This window comes from Halichoeres trimaculatus, unplaced genomic scaffold (genome assembly GCF_033239565.1).
Source record: "Halichoeres trimaculatus isolate MK-OKI-2021-1 unplaced genomic scaffold, fHalTri1.1 fHalTri1_scaffold_5, whole genome shotgun sequence".
In the NCBI taxonomy this organism is placed as follows: Eukaryota; Metazoa; Chordata; class Actinopteri; order Labriformes; family Labridae; genus Halichoeres; species Halichoeres trimaculatus.
The window spans coordinates 19,261,587-19,282,821 of record NW_027437183.1 but is presented as its reverse complement, the minus strand read 5'-3'; the positions used below and the strand labels follow the sequence as shown (position 1 = coordinate 19,282,821).

Below are 21,235 nucleotides of genomic sequence, written 5' to 3'. Positions count from 1 at the left end.
GTGTGCCATATCATACTGGTATGATTTTTTTGACGATAAAAGTTTGTCATTTTGTGATATTTACAGTGCAGAGACGCAATGACGTATGACGCTCCCTGCTGTGTACAAAACAACAATGGCCGAGAGCCAAAGTAGCAAGGCAGCATCTACTTCATTCTCACATGAGGATTTAGTGCCTAAAAGAAGAGCTACCTCAGTAATGTGGAGGTGGTTTGTCTGACAAAAACTCAGACACGTAGCAAAACATATTAAATGCAAAATGTGCAGGAGAACAATAAAGTCACCACCGAAAGCTGAAACACACGGCTAAATACAACCAGTGCTATAGAGACACGTGAGGAGGACGTGAAAGCTATGTTATTGGGGGAATTTTTTGCCCATATAACGGCAATGGTCGGGCCAAAAGTCTGAACCCTATATCAGCTTTACCTTTAAATCACACATACAGCGTGAGTGCCACGCAGCGCAGTTCCGCAGATCTTGGCCGCGTGCCATTTCATACTTCTTGCGACTCTGGGGTGCCTCGCAGCACAGCACAGAGCAGTACCCATTGCAGTTGGATACCTGAGATCACATGTTTTTGCAGGAATCCCACCCATGACAACGAACTTTCATGGTAATTGATTAGTATGTTGAGCACCCCTAGCTGCAACTTTTCTGCCAGTGTAAAATGTGACCCTCGGACCCGACCCATGAAGTGGACTGAAGTGAAAAATGGTCCCCATGACTGAAGAGCCTTAAGTAGAATAAGTTGCCCGCACTCCAGCAACAAATGATCTGTCATTGGGATTCAGCTCTTATATTCTCAGCCATGTACTGGTGGAGAATTGATGAGGCTGCCTTTGGAGGAAAGAACCTGCCAGAACAGAGTGTAGATCACAGACTATGAGAGGCTCGGGTAATAGAGATTCATTGGAGGGAAACCCTCGATGTATCTCTTAAAAAAGCATCTCCCCCCTCCTCTCACACTGAAAACACGTCGGCTCCTCAAGTCCCCGGTAACAATGCTAATGAGGCTAAAGCTAGCAGAGGCGTCCCAAAGAGAAACCCATTAACATTTTAGTAACTGCATGCCAGTGTTCAGCACAGTGAGAAAAGGGAGCCCCGCGGGCATCACAGGGGCTCATACTCCTCCCTCAGGGGACAGCACAGCTCTTTCCTCCGCTCCCCGAGGGATAAGACTTCAGATTCCCTCTTCACTGTATGTGGTGGCTTCCCTAAAAAAAAAAAAGAAAGAAAAAAAAACTTCACAGGACTTTTCTTCAAAGCTCTCCCTTTGGTGTTGTCTTTGTTTCACTTTCTCTGTGAGCTGTCTGTTCTCTCTTTGTGCAGTCTTTTCCCGTCTTTCAATCACTCTCTCTGAGATTTTATGTTTGTTGAAGTCTGACATGTTTGTTGCCACCACCTGACAGGGAGGAATAATAAGTAGTGTTGCTTACCGTATCAGTCTTATTGCAGGGGATTGCCACCGCAGTCCCTCTGACAGGCCTGTTAACAAGAGATCCAAGCCACACATCATCATGCCTCCCTGTCACTTGATGTCCCGCAAACCTCCCGTTTCTCCCCCCGTCGCCCACATCTTTCACCTCTCACTCACCCTACCCTCTGTTTTCCCCTCATTACTCAGTGGCTCTCACCTCACTTGGCTTCTCTCAAAGTCTCACCCCCGGCTGCCTAATTCCTCTCTCAGACAAATCTCTCTGAGTCACCCTCCATTTACCTCGTCCATCTCCCTTGTCCTCACCGTCCTCTCTTCTGTCGTCTTCCAGAGGGTACGCAGACGACCCTGTCGAGGCTGAGCTGATTGATGAGCGCCACCCTTATATCCATGGCATGTATTCAGCTCCGCTTGCTCAGCCGGAGAGGGGTAGCATGGCCAGTCTGGACCGTATGGGAGGCCGCCGTTCACCATCCATCGACAGCATCCGCAAAGACCCGCGCTGGCGCGATCCGGACCTGCCTGAGGTCATCGCCATGCTGGGACACCCCATCGACCCGGTCAAGTCCAATGCAGCTGCCTACCTGCAGCACCTGTGTTACGAGAACGATAAGATTAAGAAGGACGTGCGTCAGCTGAAGGGGATTCCTGTTCTGGTGGGGCTTCTGGACCACCCCAAATCTGAAGTCCACCGCAAGGCCTGTGGTGCCCTGCGCAACATCTCCTATGGCAAAGACAACGACAACAAGGTGGCCATCAAGAACTGCGACGGCATCCCGGCTCTGATCCGTCTGCTGAGGAAGACCAACGACATGGAGGTCCGAGAACTCATCACAGGTACGAAAAATGTTTCACCGTAAACATACAAAGAAATGAGTTTGACAAAGCAATATTTTTACCTCAGCAACACCCAGTTTTACACGAATACCTCACTGTGTAGTTCTACTGCACAAATCTGAGCATCATCTGAATTATGGATGAGTTTTTAATGTTGAATTTCAAATATTTTTTTAATGATACTAAAAGTAGTTAATGTAACTTTTGTCTCATCTTTAAATTGAAGTTTTGGGGTGCAGATGGCCTTGCAGTCTAGGTCACACCCCATGAGGTTTGCCTGGGTTTCGAATCCAGCCTGTGGCCTGTTTCCCACATGTCATTCCCCACTCTCACCCCATTGGTATATCACATTTAACTAGTCTGTGACTACTATGAAAAAATGGGGAGTGACAAAGAGAGACAGAAATAGAAATTCTTCATTGAAGTCCTTAGTAAAAAATCTCACTTCTATAAAATTCTCCTGATTATTATCCACAGTTTTTACTGAGATTATCAGTGACATAATAGGTCATTTCTAAATACTATTTAGAAGTTTTCCTGTCCAGGTCGTCCAGGACCAGATGGATTTAAATCACCTAGAGGTCTGTATGATTATAGTACTCTGGCCGGCAAAGTCTGACAGTGAGACAAGAGAGATCTGTGTTTTTCTCTGCTGAGTGGACACAGGAGCTGAACTGTCAAAAAAGAAAAAGGACAGAAGAAAGCTAAACAGGAGAGCGATAAAGCACAGACCAAAACACAGGTTAATTAATGTTTGTGCTAATGTTCGTTCCAACCCACATGCAGCAGTTATTCTGCAGTGGTCTGTTCAAACTAAACAGCCTATCAATAAAATGAAGAGTGAGGTTACGTTAGCTCTGCTTGGTGAGGTTGGAGTTGGTAGATGAGCACTGGTAGGACATAACCAGGTTTCACCAATGTTACATGTTACAGACTACACAACAAGCTGAGTTAACAAAATTGTTGTGTTTCCAGTAAGAGCTCTATGTAGCTACAAATAAGTACATTACCTTGAAACTTTGTATTCTGTGAAAAGCTTTTTCAGCAAAGTAGTGTTAAAAGAAAAACTGCTCTCCATTCATTTTCTACAAAGCAAATGCACAACTTGGTAAGGGTCACGTCCTCAGTGGGTCATGATGCTCATGGGAAACTGAGTCTTAGTCCAAAAAAACACCAGCTTTTCCTTATAGCTCTCGCAGCCTCTTCATCATTTCATTTACAATAGCTCTGCTGAAGGTAAAGGATTCCTTTTTAACACTGTTGCCTGTCATCCCCACCAACTTTAGGCTCCCTCTCTCCACCCGCTAAATTATCCACTACACCTCCACACATTCAGAAAGCTAAAAGTGGTACTTGAAGCCTTTTAAGCTGATATGATAGAGCTTCATAAAGCAGTCCTTTCCAACACCTGGCTTCAAACCTCTTTCTGCTTATATTCCAGTCAGGGATACAGTAAGTTTGCTCCTATAATCCCATTCTGTGCGTGGTGATGTCAGGCTGAGTCATACTATATTAGAGAGGAGGTGTTTGTGTTCTCCTCACATCAATATGCTTCTTCTCACATTATTTGATACGTCTGATACTCGGGCAGCAAATATGGAAAGATATGAGACTTGCTGAATTACTATTGAGTCGTGTTTGTCTTAGCTGTAAATAAAGTGAATAAAGATTGAATTGGAAGTAGTAAAAGGGCATTTTTTTAGACTTTTATTGTAAACAGATATTTTTCCTGTTTCCACTTGTAGAAGTGTAAAAGTTGTTAGTAAGCCAGCTAATTGGTGATGGAGTCATTTTCTTCTATGAAAGGGTAATAGTAATAACAATTAGAGTGTGATTTAGACAGATATTGTGCCCTGTGAGCAGAAATAGGCAGAATCAAACTGGAGAGATAATCCATAGAAAAGCATTTGGCATATGAACATTGATTTCTGGAAAAAAAAAAGCTATTAGCTGCATTGTGAAATGAAATATTCTTTAATTCCTTTAAGAGGAGTTATTGATTCAGGCTCCATGAAAGGGTTTCTTCTCCTTGACTCAGTAAATGTCAACTTGGGAATACACCCCTATGTGTTTTTGTGATTACATGTGTGTGTATGTGTGGGGGTCTTTTTAAGTGCTTGGCTAATCCTCAACATGATTGGTTTGACCTTACACACTTGTGCGGCTATTCATGCTTTGACATCTGAGAAGGGGGCTTTTGTTTTGGGTGTGCATGCATGAAAGATGAGAAACACTTTGAGGAGATTTTGTAGAGTCACACCATGACAGAGGAGACTTTTCAGATAGTTTTACAGTGAAGGGGAGTGAAACATATTTGAAGCCATGTTCCAGCAGCTGTCTGTTGGACGTCATGTGGTGAAGTTCTGTAAGGCTTTGACCTAAAAGGATGGAAATCAATAGAGGATATCAGCTGGTGCCAGCCTCAGTAACAGTGATCCCTGTCCTTGTTGGACTGTATTGTGCATACATGACTTAAGCGTATGCTTGTGTGTAGCTTCCCTTTGCTGTGACAAAGATGTCGTGGTGAGCGATGACTGTGCCGCAGCAGAAATGATTGCCTTTACAGCACCGTGTTGCTCCCCACTGGAGCTAAAAATAACTCTGCACCACAAGACAAGGAGGACAGAATGGAGGGAGGCTTCCTTTTTTTTCCTCCTCTTCTCCCTCCCTCACTCACTATCCTCCCCCCTTCACTAAATCTCTTTTTTTCCTCTCTCATTCATTATCTTCACTCTTGCTGATTCCCTCTCTTGCTGTTTTTCTTTCTCTCCGTCCCTCCAGCTTAGGTTTCCATCACCGCTGCTCTGGCCTCGCTGATACAGGCCAGTCACAGCGCAATCTCAGCTTACAGCCTCAGCCTGTGTGGCTAAAAGTGGCCGTGTTTTTCTACAATTAAATATGGGTCTTAAATATAGGCTCCTTTTCTTAGTGCATGTGTTCTCAGAGTTTCCTGTGCTCTCCCCGTGAAACCACGCAGAGATCTGTTTTCTGCAGGGGGAACGGGTGACGTGGAAGGAACCAAATGATTTTATTTTCCAACACAGAAGACAGACAGACCAGTGGTTCATATTTTTAGCGCTTTGTACCGTTCAGAGTAATTCTATTTCCCCTCCCGGTAGGCTCTGGGCTGTTTGTGCCCTGCAGCTATTCCCACCCTGGAAATGTAGATTATTAAGCGGATTTGTCTCCTGTTTTTCCTGCAGGAGATGTCTGAGTTTTGTGGACTGACGCCCAGGCAGGTGCTTGCTGCACGCCTTTGTCTGTTTGGATCAAAAATGTATGTAGGGCAAGTCGGCAGGTCTTAAAGCTGGAGATGCGATAATGTCTAGACAGACATGTATATCTGCGCCGAGAGTCTGTGGCTTGCTTCTGAGTTTTGCATAATATATGCAGCATTATTTAGAGGCTGATTTAAGCAGTCTGAGGTTCTCTTAAGAGCATTTCACTTTAAACCCAGAGGGCCTCAGAGATCTTTTACCTCACACAGACCACTAAAGGTCAAGTGCACAGTTAAACCATCCTGCAAACAATGTGTCACTCCACAGACTTTGCCATCATTGGCACTTGTGTTGTCGCGTAAGAGTGAGTAGAAACAACGTTTTCCACATCAAGAATCTATCATTCCAAAGCTATTTTTGATTCCTCAATGTTTATTTTTACAGCAGAACAAAAAGTGACACTTTGGCTGTGATCAATCCTTTTCTGAGGAGTTTTCACTAACGATAGTTTGCAGCAGCAGGAGAAACATGCGTGTAATGAATGATGCTCATCATCAATAGCTACATTTCATTTGGGTGTCAAAGTACCTGGTAGCTGATACCACTGATACTTTGAAATCAGTGCTCAGGTTTGGGACACTGAAGAATAATGACTCACAGTAGTTATTGTTTTATTTCACTTAGATCTGCTGGAGTCAAACCCTACAACTGGATCAGTCTGGATGCCTCCAATCAAATCAAGAACAACACATCTGTTAGAGTCTCACCATCCCTTAATCTGAGTGTTACATGTGCAGCACTGATAGATGACTTCTCAATAAGTATGTGATCAAACAGACTGCATCACATCCATCTCGTTCAGGGTGCTCGACACTGAGGCTTTGTTCTGTCTGCAAGAAGATCAGATTTGTTTCTAAAATCAGATCTCAAAGACAGACTGTCTGAGCTGTGTTTTCTAACTGATCAGATCAGATTTGGGTGTCCAGCAGGTTGCTGTGGTAACGATCCAGTGTGAGTGACTACGTTTGTGGTTGGGCAGTTTTTTCCACAGCTTGACAAATAGTGATCCATCATTTAGACCTTTTTAGAACACAGTACGTCTACACAAAAATAAGAGACTGATGCTGTTGTACTTACAGTACCTTTTTCTAAATTCAATGTAATCCTCTGGGGGAACTGACATACAAAAGATTTTGACCTCCAAAACCCCCTGTTTTCTGCTTCCCTCACCCTTAGGTCTATTTCGCAGAACAAATTACAGTTATTATAATTAAGTCTAAAAGGATCTTCAGCTCAGTGCAGTTTGTTCCAGTTTTTTATCATCTGATAGTGTGAGAGACGAGCTGTTGGCATCTCCACTCTCTGCCGTGCAGAGCTGTGCTGCGAGCTCTCATTCTGATGCTGCTAAAGTCAAATACTCCATAACATGTAGCTGTGTAGGATAAGCTTACCAGCTTATTGTGAAGTTGAGTCATTACAGATGTGACACAAATTTTACAGTTAACACTCAGCTTACTTTTTGGAGTGTGTTAACAGAAAGCAGCTGGTTCAGATTTAAAAATCAATTGATGAAAAACACTGTGGTACGCACAGGATTCTAGCGACAGACGGGTCTGACTCCAGATTGTTATGAAAAAGAAATGTCATAAACAGACATTTTATACAGAAATATAATTTGTTGTTCACCCAGAGGTGGAAGTGTTGTCTTGTTACCTGAGAAGCATACCCTGTTTGTGAACTCGGTGTTATTTGCTTGTTTGCAGAGAAAAAGACTTGTTTAGCCCAAAATAAATGCATAATGGCTCATTTAAATGCATGTTGACACCGGTGCCCTGAGATGATATTGTTTCTGCAGTACAGTTTGTGGTGCAGTTCACCTCTTTGTGCATGCTTTGTGAATATGATGATATTTTTGGCTCATTTGCAAAAGCTGCACAGTCCTTTTGAGAACCAGATCCTTTGCTTGTTAAATCACAAGTTATGCAGAGCCATAAGGGCAGTGGTACTTCAAAGTGACTCCACTGAAGACAATGAATATTTGATTAAGGAAATCCATTTTTTAGATAAACATGAAGTGTCAACATGGACAAGGAACATAGAATGTATTTATAATGGTTGGAATCCGACTCCTCGGTAATGTTACCCTTATAGATTATACCTTAGGTCGTAGTATTTTTATTGCTGGTGGTACTATATAAGGTGGGGTGTGTTTCCCATCATCTTCAGACAAAGTTTTCAGTCCTCATCAATGTCTTGTTTGTCCATACCCATATAATGTCTCCCACAGCACTACACTAGGAACCATTGGTGTTTCTGGCAGTGACTAGACAGCCTCATCTTCTTGAAAGTGCTCACCCTTGGTTAACCTCCCACTGCAGGGTGGGCTTCAGGGTTAACATCCACATCTTTAAAGGGGTTGAGGGCTCTGTGGCTTCATACAAGAAACTTAGTATCATGGTAGAGTAAGAACTTCCATATGCTCAAACATCCATCTGAAAATACTTAAAAATAAAGTGTCTTGGAGAAATTAGTGACATGAATTCAACTTTTACTGTGCATTGCTGTCAAATCTGACTTACTACATTAGGAGTATGACACGAGTTGGCATTAAAGATAAGGTCTGCAGGATTTTCCTAAAACAATAAAATGTCAACTTTTACAGGAATAATTCTGCTTCATGGGCCTCTGTAGAGGTGTGTCAGTGTCTGTGTCTGCCTCAACCCTCCCCTCTGCCTGTATGTTGATGTTTTGGTTCTGTAGCGACGTTTCTGGGCAGAGAGTAAGCGTGATTACATCAGCCAATCACAGAGTGCCCAGTGTGCAAGTGACTTTCCGTGTTGATTTGGGAGTGGAAGAAGCTATCCCAAGCAGCTACGATAGTGGACGTTGTGTGGAGAAAGAAAAACACAACCAAAGTGAAATGAAACAACAAAAAGATAAGGCTTTTTACTAAACCAGGGTGAAGCTTGGCTTGACTTAAACTTGCTTTCAGGCACTTGGAGAGCAGAGGATGCGCAAGAAAGTGTGTGTTGTACTGGGAGATGTTTCTTGTGGTGGTTTTCCCAGCTCTCTGTCAACTATGTGGGATGTGCTTGTCTGTGTGTGTAGATGCGCGCACATGTTTGTGTGGCTGTAAACGCACTGGGGCAGAACTTTACCATGCGTGTAAGAGCATGAGGAGAAATGTGAACATGACGATGAACAAATGACACCCTGTCATGTAAATTAGATAAATAACACAAGACTTATTTGGTCTGTTTAATTAGAAAAACAAGGTATAGACCTGATTTATGAGAGAGGTAACTCTAAATTACTTCTGCTGTGATCTGGCGCTGTATGGAAAATAAAATTAACTCACAAAGACACCTGCTTGATCCATGAGACAACGTGCTGACTACACCACTGGCACAGTGTCTGGATTAGTGATATGAATGTGCAGGTGTAAATATGAGCATTTCACACTTTTCGTTGAGCTCCTGGTCTAATGACCTGCTTTATAGGGTTGGAAACACAAGCATGTATGAAAATGTCGTTTCTCTGATCATAATGGATGTTGGGCATCGTAGACACCAGATGAATCCACTTACCAAAGCTGTTCCTTCTTCTCATGTCTCCTACGTGGCCCTTCCTTTTTTTCTGTCACCCTCCTTCTCCAGCACTGAGAGTGTGATGGATGGCAGAAGGGGTGAGGAGGGGAAGGACATAGGGGAGGAGCAGGAGGAGAGCTGTAATGTGCAGAACTAAGTTAATAGCCCTGCACGAGGAGCAACATGCCTGCCAGTGGTGCCTGGAAAATTTAATTAGTGCTAGCCTCAGCTCCAGTCCTGGACCCAGTCCTGGTCTCAGCCCTCCTTCCATGTACCAAAGCATGAGAAGTGAACAGGAGAGACGATGGGATAAACAGAGAAACAGGAGGTTAATACTCATCCTGCATCGTGCCTCCTTTGCTTCCCATCTTGTCATTTTGTTTGACAAATAAACAGACACGGTTTTGATCCCAGCGTTGTTGTGTTATGTCAAGCTCTCTGTCTGAGGCAATAAATGATTGAAGAGGCAGGTAATAATGTACATCTTCATCGTAGCCGGCGGCTGGATTGGATTGAAGATAAAAGAAAACAAAAGCAAATCACAGGTTTACGGGAAAATCTGAGCACAGTCAGAGATTGTTGCTGCATACATATCAGACCCCACTGTTTTTCTTCATAAGCCTTTCTTATTGAAGGAAAGTGAAGCGCAGCGTGTGTGTGTGTGCATACTTCTCCAGCTGTGTATGAAGATATTTTTATCCCTCAATGAAGTCTGTTTTAGAATATATCGGAATATCTTTTACAACTGGGTTTGCACATTCATTAAATACACACGGCTTGTTTGGATGGTTTCCTTCACGACTCAACTCCACCAGACTGTTTACCCCTTAAGAGCAGATAAACAACATAAATAAACCAGAGAGGAATAACACTTTAAGATCTTGAGAGCTTTTTCAATAAGATGTGGAAGGTCGTGGAAAAGTCTTGGGAGTCTAATCCTGACTACTCGATGACAAACCTTTGAGTAATGTTACGTCTGTTTTCCATTTGTCATTCACTTTTAGGAGCAGATGTAAAAAGACGTAGCAACCAAAGTTTCCATCAGGATGAACACTTCAGGAATCAGAGCTTAGCATGGGTATGTTGGTTTGGCAGTGATATTATAAGAAGACAAGGTGTGCTGAAATACACCAGACGTGTCACCAGTCCGTCTCTGCTCCGTCACAGCACTGGATCAGAAAGGTTCCATTAAAGTCAATGTGTCAACTAACACTGGATCCGCTTCGTTGTGGTTCAGCAGGTCACAGCTTTGACGCATCAATTCACTGTAAGGAAGATCGAGCGAGAAGGCAAGAAGCACATTGAAACTACCAAAAAAACACCACTAACTTTCAAAATAAAAACAGACCATCTCAAAACTGGATTGTATTAAGCTTGACTACAACAACAAATGGACATAATGAGTGGAGCAAGACCAGGAGTCAACAGGTTTGAGGTTTTACAGCCCAACATGAATGAAGAGAGACATATCAATGGAGTGGGAAGCATGGGAACTCCTCAGTCTGTGACTCCAGCGGTCTGTCAGTCACGCAGCTTATCAATTTGAACATGCAGCCGGTGTCAGTTGACAAACCCAATCAGCAACCAACTGAGCAGAGCTGGACTGCAGACCCATCTAGTTTAGCTGAGGTGTTGGAGTTTAAGGAGAAGCTTGAGAGGAAGAGCAGGGAGGAGAGAGTTACAACAATCAGATAAGTGGGTGGTGAATAGTTTAAAACAGGGGTCCCCAAACTTTTTCCCGACAGGGCCAAACAACTTTTCCTCTCTCTAATGGGGGGCCGGGGTCAGTTTGTAAAAAAATAGTGTGACGATCGCAGAGGTGTCCAAACGTAAATATTTACTGTTTCCCAGAAAGCCACACATAACCAAATATTAATAATCCTTTCTGGGATCTTGAAAGGAAAAAAAAAATCAGAAAAAAAATAATAACAGCATTAATGAAATATATAACACTATTTATGAATTGAATAATAATCAAATAACCCATTTCACGTTTTTCACAGAGAAAAAAAAAACATGAAATGTTAACTTTCTTGTAGACACCAGCTCTCTCTGTTATTAACTTCACTGTGAAAACCAGAAAGCAAGCAGGCTAAGAAACCAAACAAAGTGATACATCACCTACCAGCACAATACATTTCACTACCAGTTTGTTTGTATAACAGGATTTATTTTTTTTAAGGGAGGGGTTTCAGATAGGGCACAAACTGCAGAAGGGTGGAATAGAAAGTTACGTTCTATGCAAGTAAGTCTCGATCACGTGGCTGGACTGAAAAACAGACAATCATAATGTGCCTCTGGTATTGTTCAGGGGGCCGGGCAAAATGGGGTGGCGGGCCGTATCCGGCCCCCGGGCCGTAGTTTGGGGACCACTGGTTTAAAACAATGTCACAAATGGATCCTCAAAGATGGTTTGGTTAACTACTTCATGCCTGTTGTCACAAATTTGCAACATACCCTGTCAGGTCTTAATGTAGCTGAGATGACCTTTGTATCCCACCTATGTTTATGGATTAATATTCCATACATACCAAGGATTGTATCGAATGCACTGTGTCCCAATACATTGGTCAGAGGGTGAACTTTCATATCTTTATAAGTATCGTATCGTATCGTATCGTATCGTATCGTATCGTATCGTATCGTATCGTATCGTATCGTATCGTATCGTATCTAGAACTATTACATAGTTACTAATACATTATATATTCAAATAAACAACCTCATCTCAATTTAGCATCTGTAAGAATGCAAAAACACGCAAAAACATTTGCTTTATATACTTGTTAATTAATTTTGGCAGTAAGGGGTTAACTTGATGCTGTTTTAATCTTAATCAAAGCATCATTGAAGTCATTGTGTTTGATAAATGTACAATTTCTTTGTACTTTTCTGGGCAATTACAAGAAACAGTATCCCTGTTTGAGGAACAGTTAAGTCAAAACCAGTGGCAGCTTGAAGGAAAACATATGTTAGTTTGAGTTTTATGAGGCAGGGTTGTATTAAGTACCCACTTACAGAAAACTTACCACACAGTAGATGACAGGACGGTCTATAAAGTATTCATTCAGCGAAGCCACGTGATGTCCCACTGAACATCATAATATTACTTCAACTAAAACTCTTTTCTTTAGAGAAAACAGTTCAGTATGTTTATTTACACTTATTTTCACCTCCTCACAAAGATGCCAGATTATTTCTGCACTTGAACTGAACTTTTTTTCTTGCGGCTAAATTGTGTTTTTCTTATAACCTCAAGCGCAGCAGTGCATGACTTAGCTTCTGTGTTCTCTGGCTAACAATTCCAAACAGGGTGGTGCGGAGTGTTAAATGCATTCACACAGCCATAAAGAGAAGAACAGAACTACCTGTTTGAGTTTTTATGGATCTGCAGCACAGGTAGAGTTTTCTCCTCCTAAGTGGCAGAGCACAGTGAGGCCTGGCTCATGTGGTCCAGTCTAACAGATTTACTGGAGCTCTAATATCATATTACTGTGTATGTCAGCACCAGAACTGGACCTCAGAGTGATGGAGGAAGGTGGCCTGGGGGAAAACAAAAATGCTGCCTCCAGTTCTCAAGATTTAAACCAACTGAGAGTCTGTGGGATGTGCCTCACCCTAAAAAAACAAGTGAGGCCCCACTTTGTGTTTAACATGACTGACAGAATCTGCTGTTAATGTCTTGGTGCCAGATACCACAGCACACCTTCAGAGGTGGAGAAGAACAAACTCCTGCTAGAGAGTAAACTGATGGATCCAGAGTTAGTTTGACTTCTTTAGAATAAGAGACCAGAATTAGATTTTCAATATTTTCAATAATATTCAGTTATTTTACAATCTACAGGTTTGATTTTTCTATCTCAACCAGTTCTCATGGTTCCAAAGGCCCTTAGTACACCAGGATTTCTAACAGTTGGAGAAAAGGAATAACTTTCAACATCTACAGATTTTTTTTGTGTGTTTTTTCTGGCTCTTTTATTTTTGTGTAGCTGTGTTGATTTGAAGGATCAGATACCTGCCACAGGACCACAGTTTTTATGACCCCATGGGGGTAGCAGCCGATATTAAGATGTAGCTGTGTAATGTTCAGGTGTGACACGAAATGTTGACATTACAAGTATTGCCATCATACCCTTGAGAAGGAAGGACACCCCCACCACACCCCCCTCTCTGACAGAGGCAGGCCGACAGCAGATACACCTAACCTAATACAGAGTCACAGGCCTGAAACAGGATGGAGATGGTCTTTTCCACAGCACTGTGTCATCTTAAATAACACTGTGTCTGTGGGCTGTGGGCCTGTCGTAGTTGATGGATCACAGTCACGGAAACGACATGGCTTTTCCTCCGCTCTGGCATGTGAGCGGTGCAGAGGTGACTGATTTCACGGTGATGGTTGTCTGCAGGTGATGGAGACACAAGACAAAGTTAGTGTGTCTTTCCTTTTAAAGTCAATCATTTGCAGAGTGCTTTTCTTCTTTGGTTACTGTCTGACATCAGTCAAAGGTGCATTACAGCGTGTTTTCTTCACAGGAAATATTTACAGCAGGGTTGTATTTGGGCTGTTGGACCTGTTTAATGATGCTGTAGTGATAATAAAGCTTAACATGCTCGATATAGATCAGGGGCACACACCATCTCTCTGGTAACTGAATGAAAGCTCCTCACCAGGCCGTTTCAACATGCTGTAATGTTCAACCCTAGATCCAAATTGAGTAAACACACTTTATTAATATTCTGTTTGTTGCCTTCCTCTCAGTAGGACATTTGTTGCTCATTGCAGAGCTCACACATTGCTTCCTCTGCTCTAAATATTCCTCTCAGAAGTTTTCTCACTTACTAGTTCTCTTCCTTTAGCTCATATTGCTCCTCATGTTTTGACTGCTGCGTGTCACAACCAAAGCTGATGCTAATGACACAACAGTGGAGGTAATTAAGCTGTCAGCCAAGCAGGCAGGCAGCCACGAATGTGAGCTAGCTGTCATCATAGCAGAATACACACACCATGACAGCACATTTGTTATTAATGTGATTCATGCCAGATGCTGATGCTTCATCTGATCCTCACATGTGGAGGAAGTAAATGACAAAACTGATCCTGTAGAAAAGAAAATCAAGAAAATAGGAGCAAGGGAAGAAGAGACTGTGGTTTATTAAAAAAATATAGCCATAATAAATTCTTCTGAGAGCCAACTCAAGTTTAAAGGAACAATTGTTGCAATAAAAACATCTTTTTACTGAAAAACCAGATGGCACAAGTTTTATTTTGCAACTCTAACGTCCTAACCATCAATCTCAAGTAGTGTAGGACTGAATCTTTGCTCTAACGTAAAAGCACATTTTTGTGAGTTAAAGCTCCTCTGAGACATCTTTAAATGGTTATGAAACAAAATGAAATTAATAGTGATGTCTCACATTGGCCTAAAAAGGCAAACAAATCTGTCAACTCTAAAAGGCACCATTGTTTTTTTAGATATTTCTCAGTGTCTGAATCCACTAGTCGGGTTAGACATCAAACTGCTGATACAACCTCTTTCTTCATTCTTTAAGGCATGGATGCCCAATGAATGATTAATTTTTACTAAAAAAACATTCATATGATAAACTCTATAAAGATTTGTACTGAAATCCACACAAACCAGGGCGCAGATGACCTAATGGTCTAGGTCGCACCCCATGAGGTTTGCCTTTGAGTGGGTCGCCTGGATTCCAATCCAGCCTGTGACCGGTCACTCCCAACTCTCTTCCCCTTTTCCTACTCTATCCACTGTCCACTCTTATTGAATCAAAGGCATGAAAAGCCCAGAAAATAACTGAAAAAAAATCAACACTGATTAACTCCTCACTAGACCTTTAATACATGTACAATGTGAAGGTTTTTGTACCAAACATATATGGTATAACCTTTTGCAAAATAAGTTTTCTATCTTTGTATGGATGTGTTTACTAGGAATGAGCAATAACTCTCAAATGGTCATTAAAGTTAAAAAAAAACTTGAGTAGTTCATGTGACAATGGTTTTGTCCGGTTTGTGGGAGGTCCCAGTTCCTTGCTGGATGCTGGAGCTGTTAAGTGTCAATTTCACATAAAAGCAGGTCAAGCAGGGCAGGAAACCACCTAAAACCCCCAGTGGCTTTCAGAATGAAACAACTCGTGTCCAAACCACATCATATTTAACTTGACTACAGCAACAAACTGACATGATGAACACAGACATGGGGTCAACAGGTTGGGGAATTAAAGCAAAAACAAAAAGGAGGAGATGCTCAAAAATGGTTTGGGATGTGTGGGAACTCCCTCGGAAAAATAAAGAAAAAGAGGTACGGTGCTAACTCTGCAAGGTTAGGCGTATCACACGTCGTCAACAACTTTGCACAGCCATGCGAGAGCAGTGAAAGTGGGGCACTGTCCTCCGATCAACAGTCAATGGTAGGCTTCGACAACCTTCTTTATCTTTGTCAGAGTGTAATGTTGGTAGGTACATGAATGTGGATGGAGGGCCACGGCTTGAGGAGGGGTGCAATTCTTGAATGAATTTAGAATAGTTGCAATTAGCGAATATCAAATAGCTCATTTGCTTGAAACGCCCATCCCTAGTGTTTACATCCAAAGTCTGTCCTCCAGTGAGCAAAGTTCTCCTAAAAAAATCTCAAGTCCTATCCATTGTGTTTGATTTTAGCCACATTCATGTAGCAGCTTAAGGTAAACATCTTATTTTAAGTCACATTTTTTTGACTAATAACAGTTCATCATTTTTTTATGTAATGTCATCGAATCAGATGTTACCCTGGACTTGTTAAATGAATGCGGCTTATAATACAATATATTTGACTGGACGTAAGACACTTCAGTTTTGTAGTGCAGTGTCATATTAATAGGGTCTAATTAATCATTTTTGCGATGTGTGGTGACAGGAAATCAAGGGTCCTTTGAGGGCAGTATAAGTCAAGAAAGGCTGAATTAAAATGCAGCGTGGACACTGCTGACTAATGCTGAATCAATGCTGACCAGCGGGAACAGAAACTGACCCAGGTTGAACCCCAGTAAAAAAAACAACATGCAACAAAAAAGTCAAAGAAGCTTCTAGAAAACTAAAGATTTTTTTTAATTAGAGCTTCAAATGTGTTGCTATTAAATCCTCCATATCTCTAAATAACATCACAGATTGTTTTCTTCTGTGTGTAACGTAGCATGAAAGTGCTTATTTAAAAGAAAATCCATTTTGCATTTGTTAGAAGAATCAAATTTACAGTGAACACATGAAGCACAAAATTACACCAGCTGCTGCTGTGCAGGGTAATCACCTGAGCAGTGGATGTTCAGGGTGCGTGGGTTGTTTTACTCTTTAATAGGAATGTCAGGGAATGTTTACCATCAGCACATGATCTGTTCCCAACAGGCTGTGTAGATGTAATGCATGCTTTGAGGGAGGGTGTGATGGTGAATTAATCACACAAGGCTTTGGTCTTTGGGGAATTATGTGGAACAAAATATATCAGAGTAATAAAGTTATGTCACTTACTTTTCTACCTTTTTAAAGTCCTGGAAAAGGCCCATGAATCACTCTGGGTTGTGTATGGCTGACTTTTGATCGTCTTTAACATCCTGCACCAAACCGTGTGTTAAGTTTCCCACAGCAGGGCCACACCTCAGCAACACCTCCCTGAGAGATGCTGGTAGTCTGGTCGCTTCTGACGCACAGGAAGTCAGTCTAGTCATTGACTGCAACCACAGTGGGGAATGAGGCACAGTGTTTCTAGTTGATTAGGTATTATTATAGGTTGTTACAAAATTTCTACACAGACAGGCTTAAGTGGACAACCAGGAAATACATTCAGTCTAAAAATACCACCAAGACTCAGCATGAGGATTAGCCTAATGAGTTTTTTCTCCTCTTTTGTCAGTGTCTTGGTGAAGGAAACCAGTTTTCTCCAGGCAAACCACACCAGAAGGGCTGGATTTATTTTTAGCCCGGGTCTGTCTGCAAAGTTTTTTTCCCTGTGTGCAGAGCGGCATGATTTAACAGAGGAAATATTGACCATCTGGAAAATGTACAGAAACTCTTTGAAAGAAAAAGGGCGAGGAAGTGTGAGAGTTCTGCTGCTCCGCTAACGGTCTGTTGTCAGGGGGCAAGAGGGAACCAACGGCTGTGTTTGTCTTTGTGTGTGGATGTTTTCAATCTATTAGGGCATTAGGTATGCACACTGCACACGTCTTTTAGGACTTTTTTTTGTGTGTTTGATTTTTGCAGCTCTGGGTCCTTGCCTCTTTGACGCAGGGGCTAGTGGTGCCTCTGTGGCAGGTGTTGGAGAGTTTGGGGGTTAGAAAGTTGAGGCCGAGAAACTGTGTGAGGTGAAAAGAGCAGCAAGCTACTGCTCTACAAACAACATGTTTGGACGTGAGTGTTGGCCTGATGACTATGACTTTCCTGGGTACATTAATGCCTGGTTACAGCAACTGGCATCATAAATGCAGCCTTACAGTCATATCTGAAATCTTAACACTCAGAATTAATATGACAAATTTTAGATTCAGCCTCACCTGAACCTTTATAAATCTCCTCAGCTGAATCCTGCTACTTTAACAGCTAATTTAACATATTCTTTAATGATGCATTGAGACACTGTGAGGAGTTTTTACGCTGTGTTGACTCCTTTCAATGAAAACCCCAGTGTTTTCCCAGGATAAAGACCTCCTTTCTCATGGGCACAATCACCCACTGTAAAGTTAAGACTCTTTCCAAAGTGCTCATTTGTTGCTAAAATAAATAAATACAGATCCCCTTTTCAAAACTACTTTTCATTACTCAAGACAAATTTTTGCAGGCTGCAGAGGGTGAGGTTCCGATTGATTGTGAGAAAACTTGGTAAACTTGGATTTTTGACCACGGGTTTGCCAACAAAAGGCGAGCAAACATAGCCCTTACATGTCACAGTTGTGTTGTCCTTAAAAATAGGGATGGGTACTGAAGTAGGTACTTTTATAGGTACCTTGTTTTCCTTCATCTTTTTTTTAACAGATGTCACTCTGTAACTTGTATTTAATAGCCTATGGTTGATCTGATTCATATACTGCACTATCTGTTCTAACATAGAGATGGGTATTGATAGTTAGGGATGGGTACCGAATTAGGTACTTTCATAGGTACCAACCAAATTCTGTCAAAAGTACCAGGTACTGATCCAGGTAAAATCAAAAGGTACCATGTTTAGGTACCTGAATGCATCCTTGTGACTGTGAGGGAGTGGAAGAGTAGAAGATTTTCCATGCTGGACATGAACACAGCATTACAAGTTTATATATTAAAGAATGAATATGAAAATTGAAAAAAAAAGCACATTTTAGTTTAAACAAATTGATATTTTTTACCGCATACACAAAAAAGTACCCAAAATTGGTATGGTTGAGCACCGATACCAATTGCCAGGTACTGGGCATCAGTACCATATCGTTTCAAATGTGAAAGGTACCCATCCCTACCTAGAAATGTTGGAGAAGCTTTAATATGCACAGAGTTTAAATATTTAGTCCTTAAAGAGCAGTGAAATATTTAAACAGTGGTACAAACAGTTGTCTAAATGGTTGTCTAAATCCCAGAATCTGTCTGTAGACAGCTCATAATGGTCTGTTCTAAAAAAGAAAAATAGGTGAAATCAACTGAAGATCTTAGTTAGGTCACATAAGGTTCTCCTAACTGGTTCATGACACGTTGGAGAGGCAGTGGGCCTCAAACACCAAGGTCTGCCTATAGCTCTGCCCCTGACATGTCTACAGAGGGCTGGCCAATAGAGGGAAGAGGGTTAGTGGAGTGTGGAGCCTTGAAGAGAGAGAAGCTAAAACTTAGTGTTATAGACAGAGATTGGTGATAAGGTTTTCTGAAACACCACAAAGTTTTTTTTTTCCTATTAAGCATGTAAAGCTACTACAGGGACACTAGAGACACAGTATAAAGTCCAAAAGAAGTACAATACCCCCTCTTTTATGACATTATTCAGTATCAGACCACATGAACCACTTCAGACTTTTCTGTCATTTACTGAAAGCTTCTGCAGTAAGAGTGTTGTCTAAGGCCCTTATGAAAACAGTTAAAAGGAGTATGATAAGAGATCTAAACAAAAGCTTTGGTAGTGAAAGTTAAGAAGAAACTCAGGCCCTGTTAAACATGGTCCTTGAGTTTCTTTTTTCTTTTTCTTCCCACTGTTTTTTTTCTCCTCATAGCAGCGTTTGCCTCACTCAAGGTCTTCCATGAGCTGATGCCTTTAGACTGTTTTGTTTGATGTGCTCCTCGCCTTCTACGTATCTTTTGTGAACTTTTAGAAGGCACAAACACGACTTTATTTTGTTTACCTTCAAAGCAAAAGTGATGAAAAAGCGTGTTGCAGTGAAATGCAGGTAAAAAAAAAACCCTCCTGACTCCTGGTTTGATAGTTTGGAAAAAGAAGAGAAGGTAATATAGGCAGAAATAAATCAATGAAGCATATGTACATAGAGGTCACACGGCTTTATTAAACCATTATTAATGCAGTATGAGTTGAAATGGGCTAAGATGATTGTACTATGGTTACTGTAACCTTGATGTCCTCACAGCAGTGTTATAAGAGTCATCAGAGAGATGTGTTTTCTATAAACTCAGTATTGATCACTGTGCACTGCTTGTCCCTCAGCTGTGGCCTTGTGGGAAAACTTAAAGGCTATAACGCTGTGATTTCTGTGTGCAATGCAATAACACAGTTGATATCACTGAACACTGAATGCACAACCAATGCAGTTTAGTCATTTACAGACAATATTGTTTTCATTGCCAGGACAATATGTTTTCCTGCTTTACAGCTGTCCTTATATTGCATCACTCAGCCCTCCAATGTTTTCTCTCCTCACCCTTACTTAATTACTGCCAAAAATACTCTCTCCTTTTTATTCCTCCCTCTGTCCCTTTTTCCTTACATGCTCCTTCCTGTTGTTTTACACGCTGCCGTTTTCTCTCCATAATCTCCTCTCTAAATCACATGTCTTTACCCTCATTTCTATCTTCGTATTACATCTTTTAACTTTTATTCCCCTCCCTCCTCTTCTTCTTGCAGGAACTCTGTGGAATCTGTCGTCCTACGAGCCCCTGAAGATGGTGATCATCAACCACGGCCTGCAGACCATGACCAACGAGGTCATCATCCCGCACTCAGGCTGGGAGCATGAGCCCAACGAGGACTCAAAGCCACGTGACGCCGAGTGGACCACAGTCTTTAAGAACACCTCTGGCTGCCTCAGGTAGGATGAGACTGCACATGAGTCAGGCTGGTTTTAATGCAATAAATACATCCTCTCGTCATTGTCACAGGTCATAAAGAGGGATGTTTCAGGGTTTTGAAAATGGAGGACTCAGAAAATGATAGATGTATCATTTTAAAAGACTTCAAGCCCATTTATTTTTACTATAAAGGTGTTTTTGGTAGCTTTGACTAGCTATGAAACAAGGTGACAAATTAAAGCCACTGTGAAGACTTTCTTAGTAACCTTCAAACTGTCTCACTTTTAGATCTTTGACTGTTCATGATCCATGATTTAAAAAGAGATTATCAGTGACGAAATTAGACTGTTTCTCAGTATCCAAGTGGTCAGGTCTTGTTTTCCTAAAAGAACACAAATCTTTTTACTGCACATAGAGCAAAAGTCCCTTTGATGACACTTCCTCAGCTGGCAAAGTTCATCAGTGAGAAGAGTAATCTGTGTTTATCTCTGCTGAAAAAGATTCCTTTGATTGATTTTATAGTAATGGTGGACACAGGAGCTGAACTGTTGGGTGTCATGGCAAAAGAAAGCTGAACAGGAAAGTGAGAGCTCCGTTTAAAACGAGCTGTTTGTGATAATGTTCATCCCAACCCACAGTCAGCAGTTATTCTGCAGTGGTCTGTTCAAACTTGAGAGTCTATCAATAAAATGAAGAGTGAGGTTATGTTAGCTCTGCTTGGTGAGGTTGGAGTCAATAGATGAGCACTGGTATGGCATAACCAGGATTTACTAACATGTTAGGGACACGTCTGAGAGCACCGGGTTTAGCAGTCTGCTCACCTACTGTTTACTAAACTACAAACTGAATTTGCAAAGTTTGAATGTTGTCACGTTTTAAACACTAGCGCAACTTAACTACAAATAAATAC

At 41.6% G+C, this 21,235-nt stretch overlaps 1 protein-coding gene across 11 annotated transcripts in view; it reads left to right on the top strand.

Moving 5' to 3' along the window:
* arvcfb (ARVCF delta catenin family member b) overlaps positions 1-21,235 on the top strand; it is a 339,618-nt gene that overhangs the window by 245,093 nt on the left and 73,290 nt on the right. For all 11 annotated transcript variants that reach the window (XM_074669433.1, XM_074669436.1, XM_074669427.1 and 8 more), the window contains 2 exons: positions 1,770-2,275; positions 20,162-20,345. In XM_074669433.1, the coding sequence (XP_074525534.1) occupies positions 1,770-2,275; positions 20,162-20,345 (690 nt within the window). The remainder of the gene's footprint in view (positions 1-1,769; positions 2,276-20,161; positions 20,346-21,235) is intronic.